The 19,255-nt window shown below is 43.2% G+C and overlaps 1 protein-coding gene across 1 annotated transcript in view; it reads left to right on the top strand.

Annotated features, from left to right (window-relative positions):
* Positions 1–886: 886 nt before the first annotated feature.
* Positions 887–19,255, top strand: part of muc13a (mucin 13a, cell surface associated) — a 29,959-nt gene continuing 11,590 nt past the window's right edge. Inside the window, exons 1-7 of the mRNA XM_084106900.1 lie at positions 887–2,137; positions 3,883–3,942; positions 4,062–4,109; positions 4,255–4,313; positions 4,394–4,449; positions 4,712–4,764; positions 5,005–5,763. Coding sequence (XP_083963026.1) covers positions 1,981–2,137; positions 3,883–3,942; positions 4,062–4,109; positions 4,255–4,313; positions 4,394–4,449; positions 4,712–4,764; positions 5,005–5,763 — 1,192 coding nt within the window. The 5' untranslated portion in view covers positions 887–1,980. The remainder of the gene's footprint in view (positions 2,138–3,882; positions 3,943–4,061; positions 4,110–4,254; positions 4,314–4,393; positions 4,450–4,711; positions 4,765–5,004; positions 5,764–19,255) is intronic.

The raw sequence follows: 19,255 nt of genomic DNA, 5'->3' as shown, positions 1-19,255 counted from the left end.
ATAGTGTATTTTCTGCATATATGGTTTAAAAATATTTGTAAAAAAGTTCCAAAACTGGGGTATGTGTAAAAGGTCAATTACATGACATCCTATCAAATTACCACATCTTTCGCGGTCAAAACAGACTGCATCCACATAAGTAGCGTGCATATGATAGGCTGCGTGCAGAGTATTGCTGACTTAGCAAATCACGCTACATTACTGCCGTTCTCAACAATGTACTTTTGTAAAAGTGGGGTTTTAGCACTTACTAGCATGACGAACAAATATAGACAAAGACTAAGCATAGAGATCGATTTAAGACTCAAACTCTCTTCAATACAGAAACATATCCTGTGTGAGTTCTTGTTGTTTTTAATGTTGATTATATATTATACGAGTGTAGCATCTGGAGTGTTGTCTCAAATAAAGAGATATGAGGATCTAAATGTGAACAGTTTATTCCACACGTGCACAGTCACAATAATCCACAAACAGGCAAGACATGAATCCAGGCAAGGCAATAACATGCCTACTAATAACAACTCCAAGACAGACGATGACGAGACAATGACGAGACAATGCAACAAACATACGTTGAGGAACTCAAACAATAACTGACAAACGCTCACTCAAACATGGTCCTATTTATACACAGGGGAGCTAACGAGATAATAAGGAGAGGGGCGTGTATTGTCGGGGGAAACAAACAAGTGTAACCATGTAAACAGACAAGGTAGTGAGAGCAAACAAAAGGTGAGACAAGACATGACAAGACCAGGCAAAACCACACTTCAACATAAAAAAAGTCCCGAACTCAGACACCACAGTACTGAGTTTGTTACAGATCCCTCCACAAGAGCGGATTCCAGATGCTCCACACAAAAGAATAGTCCAGGAGGGTAGTGTTGAGGGCCATAATGGAGGGCCAGGCCTATGCAGTGGATCAAGACTAGGAACATGGGGCAATGGTGGACCTGGGCCTTGGGGTCGAAGAGAGTCCAGGCCATGAAACCATGGTGAGCCAGGGCAGTGGAACAAGGGCAGACTTGAACAATGGAGCATTGGCAGGCCTGGACTGTGGAGAAATGGCAGGTCTAGGCTGTGGAATAGTGGGCCGTGGTGCAGAGGCAGACATGAACCATGGGGCATTGGAGGACCTGGGCTGTGGAGCAGAGGGCCATTTTGCAGTGATGGACCTGGACTAAGGAACATTCGGGGACCTGGAACGTGGAGCAGTGAGTCGTGGTGCAGTGGTGGACCTGGGCTGTGGAGCAGTAGTCGGGGTAGCTCAAACTGGATTGGTAGGGCAGACGACCTACAGGGTGGAGCAGATGATGACCATAGCAGATAAGATGAAACCGTAGTCCTCCACTGCGGGGCAGAATACCACCATAGCATACCTAATGGAACAGGTAAGGCTTAGTTAGGCGAGACTGGAACAGAAGGTACAGAGGTTAGCATTGGCCACAGGGGCCACAACAAAAAAGGCAGGTGGCTTGATTGTGTTCTCAGTGAACATGACAGGATCAGCAAAGTGTCTCTGGTTTTCAAGAAATTCATGTACAACCTCTGTGGTTGTTGTCGTGGGAGACATGATGTTCAGGTATGACCTCTGCTGTCGCGTTGAGGCAGACGTGAAACTCATGAGCGTCCTCTGTGGTCGTATTATGGCAGATGTGAAACTCAGGGGTTGAAACAGACTGGTGAGATGAATCAGACCTTGAAGCAGACTCGTGAACTGAATCAGGCTTTGAAGAAAACTCTTGATCTGAAGCAGACTTTGAAGCAGACTTGGGCTGATGAACAGTATTCGGCCCAAACTCACATAACGGCTATAGCAGTGACGTGGAGTGCAGTCGTCAGTGGGACCACCTCTGAGACCCCATGACTTGGGACAACCGCCGGGATACCAGCAGCAAGCACCGACATAAGCATGCATTTTCCAGACTTGACACCAGTCTTGTACACCTAGGAATTGCCTTAGAGGCTTTATGAGCAATGTTCATGAAGACTGGGAACCCTGACATGACGTCCATGATGGCTGAAGACTCTAGCATAACACCTTTAATGGCTGGAGACTCTGGCATGACCGCCATCCTGACTGATGACCCGGGCGTGGCAGCCACCTTGGCTGAGGGCTCAGGCGTGACACAAGGTGAGACAAGACATGACAAGACCAGGCAAAACCACACTTCAACATAAAAGTTCCAAACTCAGACAGAGCAAGAATACAATTTTGTAAAGCGACCCTGAGTTTGTAGAAAGGTGCTATATTAAAAAATAAATAAATAAAAAAAATTCCCACATATCCACACGACTGCAAATGTGACAGTAATTTTATACAACAGTTCAACAAACAAAAAGTTAATATTAAGTGTTGTACATTTTAAACACAGTATTGTCAATATTGTCTGCTCTATTTTGCAAATGAAATAATAGTTAACAACAGTTCAAATGAAAGCCACAGTAGAACTGTTGTGTGTCTCCAACAAACAGCGGTGTCGATTATTTTGCTTTGAACAAATCAGGAATGCACTCAGTGTCCAAATTCACTTGTTTTAATTCACTCCTTCTAGTGAACTATATTAGTGGAATGTAGGGAATAATGAATGAAGTTATAGGGGGCGATTTCGAACACAGATCTTATTTGTTTCCATGGTTTCTTGTGATTATGTAGCTTGTTATGTAGCTAGCAGGTGTGTAGCACACAACACAATCCAATAAATCCAATATTATAAGACAATATTATAATCTCAATCAATATTCACATAATCCATAACTCTGTAAGGATTTGTTACATGATGTTGCATTGTTTTTTTAAGATTGAATTTCCTGCAACATTATTTTAGAGCAGCAGTTCTCAAACAGGGGCAGCAAACATCCAAGGGGCCTCAAGAAAATTGATTTATGTTGAAAAATGAAAAAAAATGATTTAAACTAAGATGAAACAGCAATTATAATAAGTACATTTTAATTGAACCCCCCTTAAAAAAAAAATAAAAAAAATATGGCAAGTCAAGAATTCAGGGACTTAATGGGGTTTCACTATCTGGATGTTTCAGGACTCTGAGAGTGGCCCACTTGAATTTGTGAGCACAACAACAACAAAAAAAGATCCCTCGACAAACTGTACACACACCATCATTTCATGGAATAGTGGCTCTGACCATCGGGTGGCCACGCTTGCCGCATAAGGTGTTGGGGCTTCGCGCCATTTATACAAAGTATATACGAGCAGATTTGATCATTCAATGGAACTAATAGGTTAAAATTGAAATGATGTATAAATGCTGAAAATGATTGGCAAATGTTCTTATACCAGGTGATAAATAGAACTGATTTTAATTCTTAAAAACATGCAAGTCACATAACCTGTGTGTGGAAAAAGATACACACCACATACGCACTGCAAACGGAGTATGTGTGAAACAGAACTGGTTTTACTATAGAAGAGCCAGATTTTTTCATACAGACAGACAAAGTGACGCATACTGATATTTAAAAAGCAGAATGTGATATATATTGTAAAAATCAATAAAAACAAACTTTAAACCATAAAAAGCATACAGGCTGAAATGTTCAGTTTATTATTAACCATAGGCGGACTTTAATTTTTGTTTAATTTGTTTTATTCATAGCTCAGACAAAATCGTTGGCTCTGGTCTGGTCCCCCTAAAATCCACCTATGTTCTTAACACTTAACACTTGAAACAACTGAACTCAAAGTCTGGAAAAAGTAAAGAAATCTGGTAATGTCACCAACATCAGTATAAGCATATATTTTGCTTTCTGACTAATTTAATAATACTGTAGTATATCCAGTGTGCCAAAGTCCCCTTGCTAAAAACATTGCCTTGTTTTGTTGATGAGTTTGTGCAATAACTTTTAATGTATTTGCAGGAACACAGGGTGACGTAAAAAGGACAATGTCCCCCTTAGTGGTTCTATTGATTATTATAGGTAAATATCTACTCAAGCTTTTAATGTTTGTGCAACATATAGCACTTTCAAACATGTGTTTACATTCAGAAACACTGCAAAAATGGTCAAACTAAAGCTAAATATATCTCTTCCATCAGGATTGTTGGGGCCAACCTGTGAAAATCAAAAAAATGTGTCTGATTCAGGTAAAAACTAATTATCGGTCCTTGCCTACAGTGGGGAAATAACACCAGTAAATATTGTTGTTGTTGTTGAATACTTTTGAATTTGAAAATAAAAAAGTTTGGCATGATGCATAAAGAGTAAGTAATCTTTCTCTCACATCATCAGCAGTTTCACATCATACGACCTCATCAGACCAAAGAGTTATCAACAGGAACCAATTGAATGTAAGGTCATGGCACAGTCACAGTTTTTCAATATTCATTTAACATATTTTAAATGGCAGCATGTTTCTTTATTTATATAGAACAGAGCACTGGAAAATTGGCCTGTGGCCAATCGTACAGATATTAAAATTTTTAGGTAAGTGAGAAAATACCTAATCTAACATGTAACATATAATTTTCCAAAATCATCTTGAGAAGCTCTGTGGTCTTGATCATAGCAAAACAGAGCTGATCTGCTGTTTTAGCCCTGAGATCTCATAAATGATAATCAGGGGTGTATATATTGACTGATTTGAATTTTACAGTTAACATTGTTTGCCTAGACTCGGTGCATTTCTTTTGAACAAAATGAGTTTTTGTAATGCACAATACTATATGCTAATAATTTAATCTGTCAGGAAAGGACCACTTGTTATTTCCAGACAATACTGGTACCCCGTTTTAGAAATAGGTAAGGAATCAATTCAAAAATGTTGTAATTTAATTAATTCAATTAATGTTGTAATTAAACCCTAATGGAAAGCATGTATGGTAAACCCTAATGGTAAAGCATGATGACAGATATTCTTTATTATTTTCTAAATTCATACAAAGAAAGTTCTCTGTACTTGTAACCAGGTATGTCAATGTGTTCTTTTCATCTACATCTTTATGTAATATTCATTTCATTTCATTTTTCATTTTTTTGCAGCCATTAAAAAACCAAACCCCACATCCCCTGCAATCACCTTGGCCACAACACCAACACTCTCAAATACAACACAGTCATTCAACTCTGAGTCATTACCAGCTACAACAAGTATGTTGCCCACTTCATCTTTCCCAACAACTGCAGAAACAACCACTTTAGGGCCATCAACAACCAAAACAACAAAATCTACAATTTCAACAGAGCCCCTAACAACTAGCATTCAAGCACATACAAGCAAACAGACAACAACCTCAAGACAAATATCAGAAACAACAGAGTCATACATTTCGACACTAACAAAAGAAACCAATCCAACCACAACAATCGTACCAACTGCCAACCCAAGCCAGCCAACAACTATCACAAATTCCACAACATCAGTGCAACAAAAAACTGCCACTGCAAACAATGTACCATTAGACACCTCAAGGCAACTAACAGCCACCAAATCAACGGTGTCTGTATTTCCAGAAACAATCACTCCATCAACCACACCAGTAACTACTTCAATACAGCTAACAAACAACATAAACACAAGAAATATAGTCGGGAAACAAGAGGAAACTTCAACATCAGTGGGTACTACAACCAGTATCCACACAACAACTGTAATGGATGGATCAAATGCTCCAGAAGTAACAGGAACTGCCATTTCATCTGCAAATCTGCCAGCCACATCGGATTCCACTTCAACTTTATGGTCTACAGCGGCACCTGGAACAACAAGGGCAGCAACAACAACTCTAATACCTAAAACAGGTTTGACTAAATTTGTTATGACTATACACTTCTGTGCAAAAGTTTTTGTAAGAAGTCTCTATGGTCTCCATGTCTGCATTTATTTGATCAAAAATACAGCAAAGCAGTAATATTGTGAAATACTATTACGATTTAAAGTAACCTTTTTTTATTGTAATATATGTGACCCTGCCTGTGAAAACCCAGCTAAAGTCATTTTTTTGTGATTCAATGTTTTCTACATAAAATCATCCTACACAATGTAAAGAACATTCTGTGAAAATATAACCTTGATATCTTTAAAATTGACTAAGGCCATGTCAAAGATTTGCTAAAATTCGGGCTCAGAAAATCATATTTTTGAGAAATATACTTAAAAATAAGTTATTTGTTAAAACTGCAACACATTTGATCCATAGTTATCCTGCATATGTGCTTTATAACACATTAAAGCTGAGATTCTCCCCTTTTTAGTGATATACTGTATGACACATCAGTGGAAAAATTCTTAAAGTTTTGTAAAACACGTCTATTTATTATGATGTGCATGTCCAAAAAGCTAAAAGCATAAACACATTGAAATGAATGGGGGTACCACAAGAGCTTGATCGTAGCAACAATTACCATGTCAATTCAGTGGAATGATTTGTATAACTTTATTAGTAAAATGTAATATCAGTGAAATGTCAATAATATATAAATTAAATAACATAACATTTCTCATTCTCTGAAATTATCATTCTCTTACTGGGCCACGGTGTAACTGAGTAAATCTGGAGTAAAAAATAAATAAATAAATAAAATTTCAAGGGATAGTTTACCCAAAAACTACAATTCTGTCATCATTTACTCACTCTGATGTTGTTCCAAACCTGTATGAGTTTCTTTCTTCTGCTGAACACAAAATAAGATATTTTAAAGAATGTTTGTAACCAGACAGTTGACAGCACCCATTGACTTCCATAGATGCCACCAACTGTCTGGTTACCAACATTCTTTAAAATATCTTATTATTAACGGAAGCAAGAAACTTATACAGGATTGGAATAACATGAGGGTGAGTATGAGTATGAGTAAATCATTTTTGGGTGAACTATCCCTTTAACAGGTCAGTCTCAAACTTTGTACACATTCTAAAATTGTCTAGATGCAAAATAAAATCCTGAGTGACAGCAACTCTCCCTCCTTGAAAAATAAAGAACACTTTTCCCCATTGAAATACTTGCAGTTGCAAGAGAAACTGATTTTCAGTTTCACATCTGGACTTCCAGCATTCGAAGCAAATTCTTCTTGCTGGTGTTCCCTCTTCATGTTCGCCAGACAAATAGCTTGGGGTTCAATCACCAAAACTGGCTTGTCCTCCTCATCATGTTGGTCACTGCCTGAAAAAGCAAAGATCATTTTTTTCAATTCAAAGCAAGATACCTAAAAACATGATTGTGTAACATGCAAGAATGGGAAATGGGTTTAATTTCACATTTAAAATGGATAATGAAGCATTTTATATGAAAATATCAGAAAATATTTTTACAGTTTAGTCAGACTGGATCTGATTAATTGAGGGGAGGGCATATAGGAATAAGAAACAGCCTATAGGTGGTAAGCAGACTTCAATTCAGAGTGTAATGAGACAAATAAACATAATGTCATAAACGTAATGAATTTAAACTGACTCAATCCCCATCAACAAATGTAATAAACATTTAAATCCACTATTTTTGCATCACAGATATGTGTTAGCATTACATTGGTTGGACACTGACAGTATACATTTACATATTTAGCATAAAAAAATAATAACAAATTACCGTCAAATTCCTCGTCAGTTTCGTCAAAGAATGTGTCCTGTTCATCATCACAATCATCCTCCAGAAAATAATCCGCAATAAAACCGGTTAAATCATAATTTAGGGCAATTCCACCGAGATTAATATCAAGCAAGCTGTTTAAGCAAGCAGCTATTTTCCGTTCCTGCTCATACTTCGGTGTCGCCGGCGAAGCCATGGCCATGTCAGATGTCAAAACAACGCATTAACGTTACCATCCAGCAAATAACACGTTGTACGCCAAAAATGTCCTTAAAATAAGTTTAATATTATTGGCAGAATACTAAGCTACAAAACAAATAAATTGGCTATGACAAGAAAAAATCACCAGACATCTAAACGCGGCTGACATCTCTCTCTTTTTTTTTCATTGTGTTGACCTGATTACCGGCGCTCGCGGATTGATATTAAAGTCTGTTGTTACTCTTTCTAATAGAAAAGACACAGAAAAGAAGTTCCTGAACCGAATGATATACGAATCAGCAGTGTTGTTGCGCGAAATAAACCCAGAGACGATTGAAATCAATGTTCCCTTTCGAACGGTCACTTCGTATTGCGTAGCTATACGCAGTGGGGAAACTCCTTTTCCTCGATTTACTGAAGCTTTTATTTAAAACGCATTTGCAGCTGCACAGCTAGCATATTGAGCATCTGGCTCGCTCATAGGCTGTGCTGCAGCAACTGCACAAACCAATGGCGGGCGCCTCTGACCTGTAAGTTAACCAATGAGCATCACTACACGTCAGAGCTCCCCAAAGGGGCGTGGCCTAAGCCTATATCAGAGCCCCGAAAGCGCCATTATAGCAGATTTTCACTCCTTCAGCGACAACTGCATGTCCCTGACCGAATACTGCAAGCTTCGTCGTAGAAAAGCCCTTCAGTTTGAGCGAGCATTCTTCAGCGGACTACGCCCTTCTGCCGTTTTCCCCTGACGCCGTCTCACCTGTGGCCATCCGGCGACGACGACGTTATATCCTTTACAAAATGTCTAGTTCATCCTGCGGCACGTGCGGACTCAAGCTGCACCAGGCCGATGGACAAGCGAGTTGCATTTCTTGTCTGGGCACGGCCCACGTGGAAAATGCACTCTCGGCTGGCGGATGTGAGGCCTGCGAAAGCATGCCGATCTCCGTGCTGCGAGCGCGGCTAGCTCTCTTACAAGACGGCGATGCCACGTCACCTGCGCTTCCCTTCCCGGCACTACTTCAGCCGCGGAAGAAGAATCGCCGCAGCCAAAGGCCCCCCGAGAACATGGAGGTAAGCGAACGCACGCCGGCCTTGTCCCCACGTGCTTCGCCTTCTCCGGAGACGACGCCATCTCCTGTTCTTTTTGACAGAGACCAGCGCCCCCCCAGCCACGTGGCGGGCCTGGTCTCATTTGGAGGATTGAGCGACCACGAGGACAGCCTGTCGATCGCTGCTTCCGAGGAGGAATGACCGGGCTCTCTCGACCCCACCAGAACTTCTCAGTCTTCTGACATTTCAGCGACCAGGACCAACTCCGACGCCGAAATGCTTCGGATCCTGACGAAGGCCGTCGCAGACCTCAACCTAGAGTGGGCCTCGCCCGAGGAGCCGCCTCGTAGTCGGTTAGATGGCTGGTTTCTCTCGGGGCGCCAGCAGGCCCCTCGGCATAGACCAGCGCCATTTTTCCCCGAGGTCCACGAGGAGCTGACTAAGGCGTGGCGTGCACCTTACTCAGCACGGGTGGGTTCATCTGTTTCCGCGACACTCTCTTCTGTAGACGGTGCAGCGGAAAAAGGCTATGAGTGTTTGCCGCCCCTCGAGGAGGCCGTGGCAGCTCATTTATGCCCGAACACGGCGGCTAGCTGGCGAGCTAGAGCTACCCACCCCAACAAACCCTGCAGAACCACTTCAGCCCTCGCTGGACGCGCATATTCCGCCTCTGGCCAGGCTGCAGCGGCTCTACACACCATAGCTGTGCTACAAGTCTACCAGGCAAAGCTCCTCCAGACAATGGACAAGGTTGGCCCGAACCCCGAGGCCTTCAGCGATTTGAGAAGCGCGACGGACCTAGCCTTACGAGCTACAAAGGCTACAGCACAGGCCATAGGTAAGAGCATGGCGAGCTTGGTTGTTTTAGAGTGCCACCTCTGGCTTAATCTGACCGAGATTAAGGAGACGGACAAGACGCGCTTTCTCGATGCCCCCGTTACCAGCGCTGGCCTCTTCGGCCCTGCGGTTAAGGGGTTTTCGGAGAGATTCACTGAGGCACAGAAGGCGTCCCAGGCCATGCGACACTTCTTGCCGAAGCGCTCCAGCTCAGCGTCCAGCAAGACCAAGCCAGCTTCTTCGCCGCATCCAGCCAGGCCGGCGAAGCAGGTATCTCAGCCCCGCCCTGCAGCGGATACCTTCCGCCAGCCGAGACCGGCTAAGCGCTACCCGATGCCCCGGCGCCAAGGCCCGCGGCCCATCGGAGTGAGCGACCCGGTTCCGCCGAAGTCGTCCTAGCAAGGAGAAAGAGAGAGGGTTCGTGTCTCGCGCTTGCCGGACCGCCCTCGAAAAAGCTCTCACTACTTCCTGCAGCTCCCTGTTTAGCTCAGGCGGCTGGGGATTTTATTATTGTAAACAGGCCCGCAGCAGTGAGCGCGCCTATACAAACAAATGCCGTTTTCACGGCGACCCAAATAAAGCACAAAAAGAGTATGTTTCACAATCACAACCCATGGTTTCACAGTCCCCCTACACTAGGTGGCCCCCTCCATGTTGTAACACTGTCTTCCCCACAGTTAAAAGCTTGTACAGTCAGTCAAACACTCAATATGTGCACAAATCACAATATAAGGGTAGTGAGTCCCCTCATGGTAGGCGACTCATCCCAAACAGTGGTTCGATCCCTAGCCACAAGGGTGCAGGCCTGGCAAGCCATCCCCAGTGTGTCGAGTTGGGTTATAAACATTATAAAGCGAGGTTACTCGCTCCAATTTGCTCGCAGACCCCCAAAATTTCAGGCGGTTGTCGAGTCTTCAGTAAGAAGCAGCATGGGTCACGTGCTTCAAGCCAAAGTACAGAATCTGTTAGCAAAAGGGGCGATAGAGTTAATCCCTCCCGCGCAAACACATTCGGGGTTTTACAGCCGTTATTTTCTGATTCCGAAAAAAGACGGCAGTCTCAGACCCATATTAGATTTGCGACACTTGAACAAAGCTCTCATGAAACGGCCGTTCAAGATGTTGACTATCAAACACATCCTCGCACAAATTCGCCCGGGGGACTGGTTTGTAACAATGGATCTGAAAGACGCATACTTTCACATTCAGATAGACCCTCGTCACAGGCCATTCTTGAGATTCGCCTTCGAGGGGCAAGCTTATCAGTACACGGTTCTGCCTTTCGGCCTGGCCCTGGCACCCCGTACATTCACGAAATGTATGGATGCAGCGCTTTCTCCTCTGAGACATCAGGGAGTTCGCGTGATGAATTATCTTGACGACTGGCTGGTGCTGGCACAGTCGAGAACAGAGCTAATAGCGCACAGGGATTTGATTCTCGGCCATTTGAAATACCTGGGTCTCACAATCAATGTTACCAAGAGCAAACTGACACCCAGCCAGAGTGTAGTCTTTCTGGGCACAGTTTTAGACTCTGTGACGATGACAGCGCGGCTCACACGAGAGCGCGCGCTCTCAGTGCAGACGCTGGCAGCCTCGTTCAGAGCGCGCGAGTGCGCGCCCCTGAGAAAATTTCAGAGACTTCTCGGTCTCATGGCAGCGGCATCGTCAGTACTCTGTATGGGACTACTGCGCATGCGCCTGCTGCAGCACTGGCTGAAGCGTCGGGTGCCAACCCATGCGTGGCAGTCCAGCAGCCTGCGCATCATGGTGAATCACGGTTGTTTAAGAGCCCTGGTTCCCTGGTGAGCTCAGGACTGGTACCTCAAGGGTGTGACTATGGGGGTAGTTTCCAGAAGGAAAGTGGTGTTCACAGACGCATCCAACCTGGGTTGGGGTGCTGTGCACGAGGGCAAGCCTGTCTCCGGCCTCTGGTCGAGCACGGAGCAGAGCTAACATATCAACTGTCTGGAGATGAAGGCGGTTGGTTTGGCCCTGAAAGCTTTTCTCCCAAACCTAAAAAGTCATCATGTCCTGGTCCGCTCGGACAACATGTCAGTGGTGGCTTACATAAATCGCCAGGGCGGCATCAGGTCGGGAAGCCTGTATGCCATGGCGAGAGACCTCCTCATATGGGCGCAGAACAATCTGTGCTCTCTGAGAGCAATGCATATTCCGGGTGTTCAGAATCTGGGCGTGGATATGCTGTCACGGGGCAACACTCCCCCAGGCGAGTGGTCCCTGAACTCACAGACGGTTTGATATGGAGTGTGTTCGGAGAAGCCGAAATAGACCTTTTCGCTTCGAGATCCAACACTCATTGCAAAATGTTCTTCTCGAAAAGCAGGGACGCGTTGACCCATTGTTGGCCCAACCGCCCCCTTTATGCCTTTCCCCCTGTCTCGATGATTCCACAAGTCTTAAAGAGGGTCAGGGAGAGCGGGTGCCCAGTCCTGCTGGTGGCCCCTCTCTGGAGATCCAGACCGTGGTTTCCGGAGCTGATTCAGCTGTCAGACACAGCTCCTTGGCCTGTTCCAATGAGGAAAGACCTCCTCTCTCAGGCCAAGGGAACGATATGGCATCCGCGACCCGATTTATGGGCCCTCCATGTATGGCCCCTAAACGGGTACCTGGGGACCTCCCCGGAAAAATTCTAAACACTATCTCAGAAGCTAGGGCCCCGTCGACTAGGCGCTTATATGCTTTGAAATGGTCAGTATTTTCCAGCTGGTGCTTGAAAAACTGTGTGGACCCGGAGTCATGTGAGGTGGCTGTGGTACTCTCCTTCCTGCAGGAGCTGTTGGACGCGGGTCGCTCCCCGTCCACGCTCAAAGTGTATGTGGCAGCTATTGCAGCGCATCATGCTCTGGTGGCTGGCCAGTCGATAGGAAGAGATGGGTTGGTGGTGAGTTTTTTGAAGGGCGCGAGGAGGATGAACCCCTCCAGACCCCCTTCTGTGCCTCTCTGGGACCTCTCATTGGTCCTGAGGGCCTTAAAAGGGCCACCATTTGAACCGCTTCAGTCGGCTGATTGAAGCCTCTCTCGCTAAAGACTGCTCTCCTGTTGGCACTGGCATCTATCAAGCGAGTAGGAGATTTGCAGGCGCTCTCTGTGAGTCCTTCATGTTTAGAGTTTGGTCCAGGTGACACGAAGGTCATCCTCAAACCCAGGCATGGTTATGTTCCTAAAGTGCTCTCAACGCCGTTCAGAGCACAGGTCATTACGTTATTAGCTCTTCCCCCTTCTGCGGAGGATGGGGAGGTTAATCTTCTCTGCCCTGTCAGAGCACTGAGAATCTATCTGGAGTGTTCTGCGTCTTTCAGACAGTCAGAACAGCTTTTTGTTTGCTTTGGTGGTCGGTCCAAGGGCGATCCAGTCACTAAGCAAAGATTGTCTAGATGGATTGTGGATGTTATCTCTATGGCTTATACCTCGCTGGGTCAGGTTTGCCCTATAGGTATTAGGGCCCATTCGACTACAGCCATGGCTTCGTCGTGGGCGTGGTCATATGGGTTTCCCATTCAAGATATTTGTGATGCGGCCGGCTGGTCCTCGCCTTCCACATTTATGAAATTTTATAACATGGAAGTGCCTTCGTTGCAAGCGAAGGTATTGGCGATATGATGAAGGCCCGGCGGTTTGCCGGGTCTCATCTACATTGTACTGTGCATATCATAAGCTCACACATATATAAAACCCGCTTGCTGGTAAAAATGTTTATTATGCTGATAGCCCTGACGGTGTCTGGGTTAATTTGGTATATTATATTAACACATATATTTTATAAGGCCCGACGGTGTCTGGTCTAATATATATATATATACATATATAAATGGTTTCGGGCTTGTCCTGGACTCAGGGGTCCTGAGTTCAGTGGCGGCGGTTATTTTGGTGCGGCGTTTTGCAGGGTGTCCCCACTGCGTATAGCTACGCAATACGAAGTGACCGTTCGAAAGGGAACTACTCGGTTACTATCGTAACCTCAGTTCCCTGAGATAGGGAACGAGTATTGCGTAGCCAGCCGCACGGTATAACCGGGGGAGTTGTCGCTTCAGTCGCGAAACCTGCTATAATGGCGCTTTCGGGGCTCTGATATAGGCTTAGGCCACTCCCCTTTGGGGAGCTCTGACGTGTAGTGATGCTCATTGGTTACAGGTCAGAGGCGCCCGCGCCATTGGTTTGTGCAGTTGCTGCAGCACAGCCTATGAGCGAGCCAGACGCTCAATGTGCTAGCTGTGCAGCTGCAAATGCGTTTTAAATAAAAGCTTCAGTAAATCGAGGAAAAGGAGTTTCCCCACTGCGTATAGCTACGCAATACTCGTTCCCTATCTCAGGGAACTGAGGATATGATAGTAACCGAGTAGTTTAGGAAGAGCCACGTCCGGGGTTTTTTTTGCGCAAAAGTATAACGTAGTGTCAATAAAATCATTAATTTCAGTATTTATCATGTTATAAATGAAAATGTAAGTATTGCATCTCAAAATCATTGGTATAATCTATCATTTACAGCAATAAACACACATGGACTATTTTTGTCATTTTTATGGCTATGACTACTTTTACGCTCGTTAACTCATAATTCGATTCTGCGACTTTAGCCGGGGTTTCACAGGTGGGTTCACATATTTTAAAATGTATTCCTGTGATGGCAAAGCTGAATTTTCAGCAACATTACTCCAGTCTTCAGTGTGATCCTTCAGAAATCATTTTAAGAAATCATTGCTCGAGAAACATTTCTTTTTAACTTTTATTTTTTTAGTATTCTCTTATGAATAGAAATTTCAAAAGAGCAGCATTTATTTGAAACATTTTTTTTTTCTGTAGCAATGAATAAATGTTTTTGAATCAGACTAAAAAGGTTAAGGGCCCTATCATACACCCGGCACATTGAGGCACCAGGTACAACGCAAGTGTTTTTTGCTAATTTCAGCCTGACGCAGTTATCATTTTCACGTCCTGCGCCTTGTTTAAATAGTTGACGCGTTGCTATTTTTAGGCAACTGAGGGTGCTTTCACACCTGCCTCATTTAGTTCGGTTGAATCACACTTGGGTGCGCACCAAAAGCGTACCAAACAAGCATACCGAGACCACCTCTAGGTCTCAGTACGCTTTGAAACGAACTCTGGAGTGGTTTGTTTGTGGTGAGAATGTGATCCGACCTTGAACAGTACCAACTGCCAAAGAACTGCACATTTTTGGATTGAACCAGTTGCTGTAGTCAGCTGCGCTGTGCATTATGGGATGAGGAGAAATGTTTGTTGACAGTTTGCACTTTAAGCATGGCAGCTCACAGACAAACTTGGAGTTGTGAGGAGGTGCGGAGCCTGACATTATTTTCGAGCCGCATCCTCGCTTCATTCTGTTGTAAAGTTTTTCTTTCTTCAAAGTAGAGACCAGTGAGACAGTTGGGATCACGTTCAAACAGAAGTATTCTTTATTGAGCGCGGCTGTGGATTCGTCCAACAAAATCTAATCTAACATAACTTTACATGGTATCTTATAGGCATTTTAGGAGGAGGGACTTTTGGGGGTGGAGACAAATTCAAACAAAGCATGTAAATGAGTATTCAGGTTAAGGTAACACCCTAGACTGAGGGTCTAGCCAATCCTAACAAAAGGTGAGATTCTCAGTGAATCATTCATGTGCTAATCCCATCAGTTCTGAGTGATACTGGGACTCAAAGAGCCATTAAAGACAATGAGGAGAAAACAGGAAAGGCAACTTTGCTGAGCAGAATCATTATCTTACCCTTAAACACTAAATACAATATTCTTTACCGTGATGTTATGTAAGGAAGCATATTTGAAATAGATTCTTAAATTTGATTCCTTCAGTCCCCTCTTTGAGAGTTCTTAAAAACTCTCACAAAAATACAAATTTAGACACATAAAGTTCATTCTTGTAACTGGTGTAAGTTACAGGCACATATAACTTGCTCTGTGTTGTTCATCTGTAATTGCATGCTGACACAGAAACAAAACATGCAATTTAGGGTCCGTGAATTTTCTGCGTTGTGTATTTTTCATTTTCTTTGGTGATAGTTCGTTCAGCAGTGGGTCTGGTTGTCTTCTTGAGGTTGGGGCTTCATACGCAGATGAGACGGTCGCTGCATATGGATCTCGGAAAAGCCATCAAGTTTTATCTGCACACTGTAAGACAGAAAACAGAAAAACAGAGAGCAGTATTTCTTCAAAACACTACGGTTGTAGCAGTTTAAACACTATGGTTCTATCGTTTTCAGAGTCTACTGTTGTCGTTTCATTCTTTCCCTATTTCTTAATTTATTTGACACCTATGGACCAGTGAGGTAAGGATGGAATAAATCGGGAAAGGCCTATGAGGTAGTGTCTTCACCCTGGGTTCACCCCCGAACGCCTGTTGCGTTCAGTTCTTCCCAGGTCACCTCACTTGTCCGTGTCCTATTCTGTCCCTGTGTTGTGTATGAGAACAGTGTGTGAGAAAATTGGCACATTTCCATTCTCCAGTGAAACATCAGTCCTAATAAACATCATTAACAGAGGATGGTGTCTGATTGTAATGTTCTGCAGTATAACATTTAAGGCTGTGAGTATACTGAATGTCCCCCAAACAAAAGCTGAGACAGTCACTTTCCTTTTGTTCTATTAAACAAAAATAAGTCTTTCATCTTTGTTGTGAGTTACTGGGGAAATTAAGCACTCACAGCCTCAATGGTTAACACCGTATCAAGTTGCCCCACGAGTTTAACGAGGAGGGGAGGGGCTGCTTCAGAATATCAAGCAGGCTAAGCAGAAGCTGGTTAACCTTGTTAACTTCTTTAAAGTTCTTTTTGTTTTTCCTACATTCTTTTCCAAAATGTCCGTGCTTGCCACAGTAAGAACAACTGGCTTCTCTAGGACTTTTGCGTTTCTTTGGCTTCTCTGAGTTGACCTTAACAGAAACTGCTGCAATTCTTACTCTCTCTTTGACATCAGAATCTCTTTCCCAAATAGCTAAACTGTCCAAGTTGTCTTCCAGGGTTCTCGTACACCATGTGATGTTTAAGTAAGGCAACGCCTTTCTGTGTTCTGGCAAAAGACAATGAAACCATGTGCGAACCAAAGGGCCATTATCACCTAACACCTTCTCTGGTGTGTCTGCAATTCCACTGTACACTGAAGCTACCTGACAGAATCGTTCTGTGTACTCACAAACAGTTTCACCCTTCTTTTGTACACAATTAGTAATTTTCGACCAATCGATTTTGGGTCCTAAGATATTCTTTAGGATTTTCAAAACACCTTCTCTCAAATCGCCTTTACTGACATGTTGCAGTTCGGAAGTAACAGCAGACTCAAAACTGTTGAATTCAGATTCAGTTAGAATTTGTGATATCAGCTGTGTAACTTCTGCAAACGACATGTCATAAAGATGCATTTTACTGATCAATGCTTTCCTAAATTCAGAAAAATGTCTTTGCACTGATGGCAAACTTTCAGCAATTCTCTCGATATCTTTAGGTCCTAGAGATGTTTTGACTGCTTGTGGCTGCAATATGGGGGTTGCAAATGAAACTGTATCAACACCTTTTCCCTGAGGCTTTTGTCTAGCTACGCACACTTCAACTGCATTTACATCTGCATTGACATTGTCCTCTATACTATCAAAAGACTGTAAATCAGGATAGCTTTCATCTGACTGTTGGTCTTCTAAATCACATTTGGTTGAGGCTTTGTTATGGCCCACCTTTGTCTTGAGACAGGACATGTGAGTCTGCAATTGTTTGTTCTGATCGTTTAACGTAGCAATACAACGAGCTTGTTCTTGTGCAATGGATAAGTTAAATTCTCTGTGACAACAGATAATGGCTTTCACATCGTTCTTGCGAATACTTTCTCCTAGTACCTTCTTACAATCTTCAATTGACCACACTTTGTCGGCATCAATGCCAAATTTCTTTGTTAAATTCAATCTGACTTTCTCAGTCACAATGGAGTCCATGTGCTCTGATAACAAAGACTTGAATTCACTATCTGTCCAAAAAGGTGTAATCTGTCTAGTACTTTTCCTAAACATTTTGTGAATTTCTGTTACCACAAACAAACACTAAAAAAAACTTCTCTCTACTGTCTTGCAAACAGAGGGTACAATCTTATTAGCACATGAGGCTAAATCTTCTCTAGCTTACAAAGGTCTTCTTCTAGCAAGAGCATACACACAATATTAACATGTAACTGTTAATCTTCCCTGCCAACAACAGAGGATCAATTTCATCTCTAAAAGAAAACTTTTTAGAGGCTTATCTTTAGTTAACCAAACTCTACAGCTGTTTGTTAACTACTTCTCTGAATGGCGCAGAGGAAAACATTTGTACTGGTCTGCATTGGTTCTTTGAATGGAGTGAAACTCACAAGTCTTTGGTTGTACAGAAAACATTCGTCTGGAACTCAGTCAGCTTTATTGAGATCTTTGAGCTTGAAGTTTTCAATCTGGAGGAAGCTGGAAAGATTCAGTCTGGCAATCTTTGTCAGTTCTTTTGTTGAGCTTTAAGATTCAGTTCTTTGAGTTTCCTTCTTCTCCATCCGGGTCACGGCACCATCTGTTGTAAAGTTTTTCTTTCTTCAAAGCAGAGACCAGTGAGACAGTTGGGATCACGTTCAAACAGAAGTATTCTTTATTGAGCGCGGCTGTGGATTCGTCCAACAAAATCTAATCTAACATAACTTTACATGGTATCTTATAGGCATTTTAGGAGGAGGGACTTTTGGGGGTGGAGACAAATTCAAACAAAGCATGTAAATGAGTATACAGGTTAAGGTAACACCCTAGACTGAGGGTCTAGCCAATCCTAACAAAAGGTGAGATTCTCAGTGAATCATTCGTGTGCTAATCCCATCAGTTCTGAGTGATACTGGGACTCAAAGAGCCATTAAAGACAATGAGGAGAAAACAGGAAAGGCAACTTTGCTGAGCAGAATCATTATCTTACCCTTAAACACTAAATACAATATTCTTTACCGTGATGTTATGTAAGGAAGCATATTTGAAATAGATTCTTAAATTTGAATCCTTCAATTCTCAAATATTATTGTTTGTCTAAAGTGGTGTAGACAAACTATATAATAAAATATGACCAAGGATACAATCAGCCCACGCAGTCGTCTCTCCATAGTAAACAGCGGCGTGTTGTCTGCCAGATTTTCCACCTCTTTGTTTACTTCGGGGAGTTCTGTTGGAATTTTCCCGCACATTAATTCTGACCAAACGAAGTGCAGTTATGGAAATGCATTCAAGACACATCTGGCCAATGAGTGATGTGGATGTTGTCACGTGACTGCATTTTGGTTCGTTTTATCGACTCATAAACTGATTCGGACCAGAGCGATCAGTGTGGTGTGAAAAGGAACCAAAACGCCTGAAAAACGCTACTAAGTAGGCTAACATTATTCGCCCTTGGTCCGGACCAAATGAACCGAACTACAGATGTGAAAGCACCCTGAAATAGACTGACCAACTGAAACCTGGGGCCCTATTTTAACAATCTAAGAGCATGGTATAACGGCTCCTGAATGTTTTCTCCAAAACAGAAAAACCACGATGTCTTCTATATTTAATGTCTTCCTCTCAAGAATCAGGACAATCAACATCACAAACA

This window comes from Abramis brama, assembly GCF_963993115.1.
Source record: "Abramis brama genome assembly, chromosome: 2".
In the NCBI taxonomy this organism is placed as follows: domain Eukaryota; kingdom Metazoa; phylum Chordata; class Actinopteri; order Cypriniformes; family Leuciscidae; genus Abramis; species Abramis brama.
The sequence above is the reverse complement of the archived record's forward strand: the minus strand, read 5'-3'. Positions and strand labels throughout refer to the sequence as shown.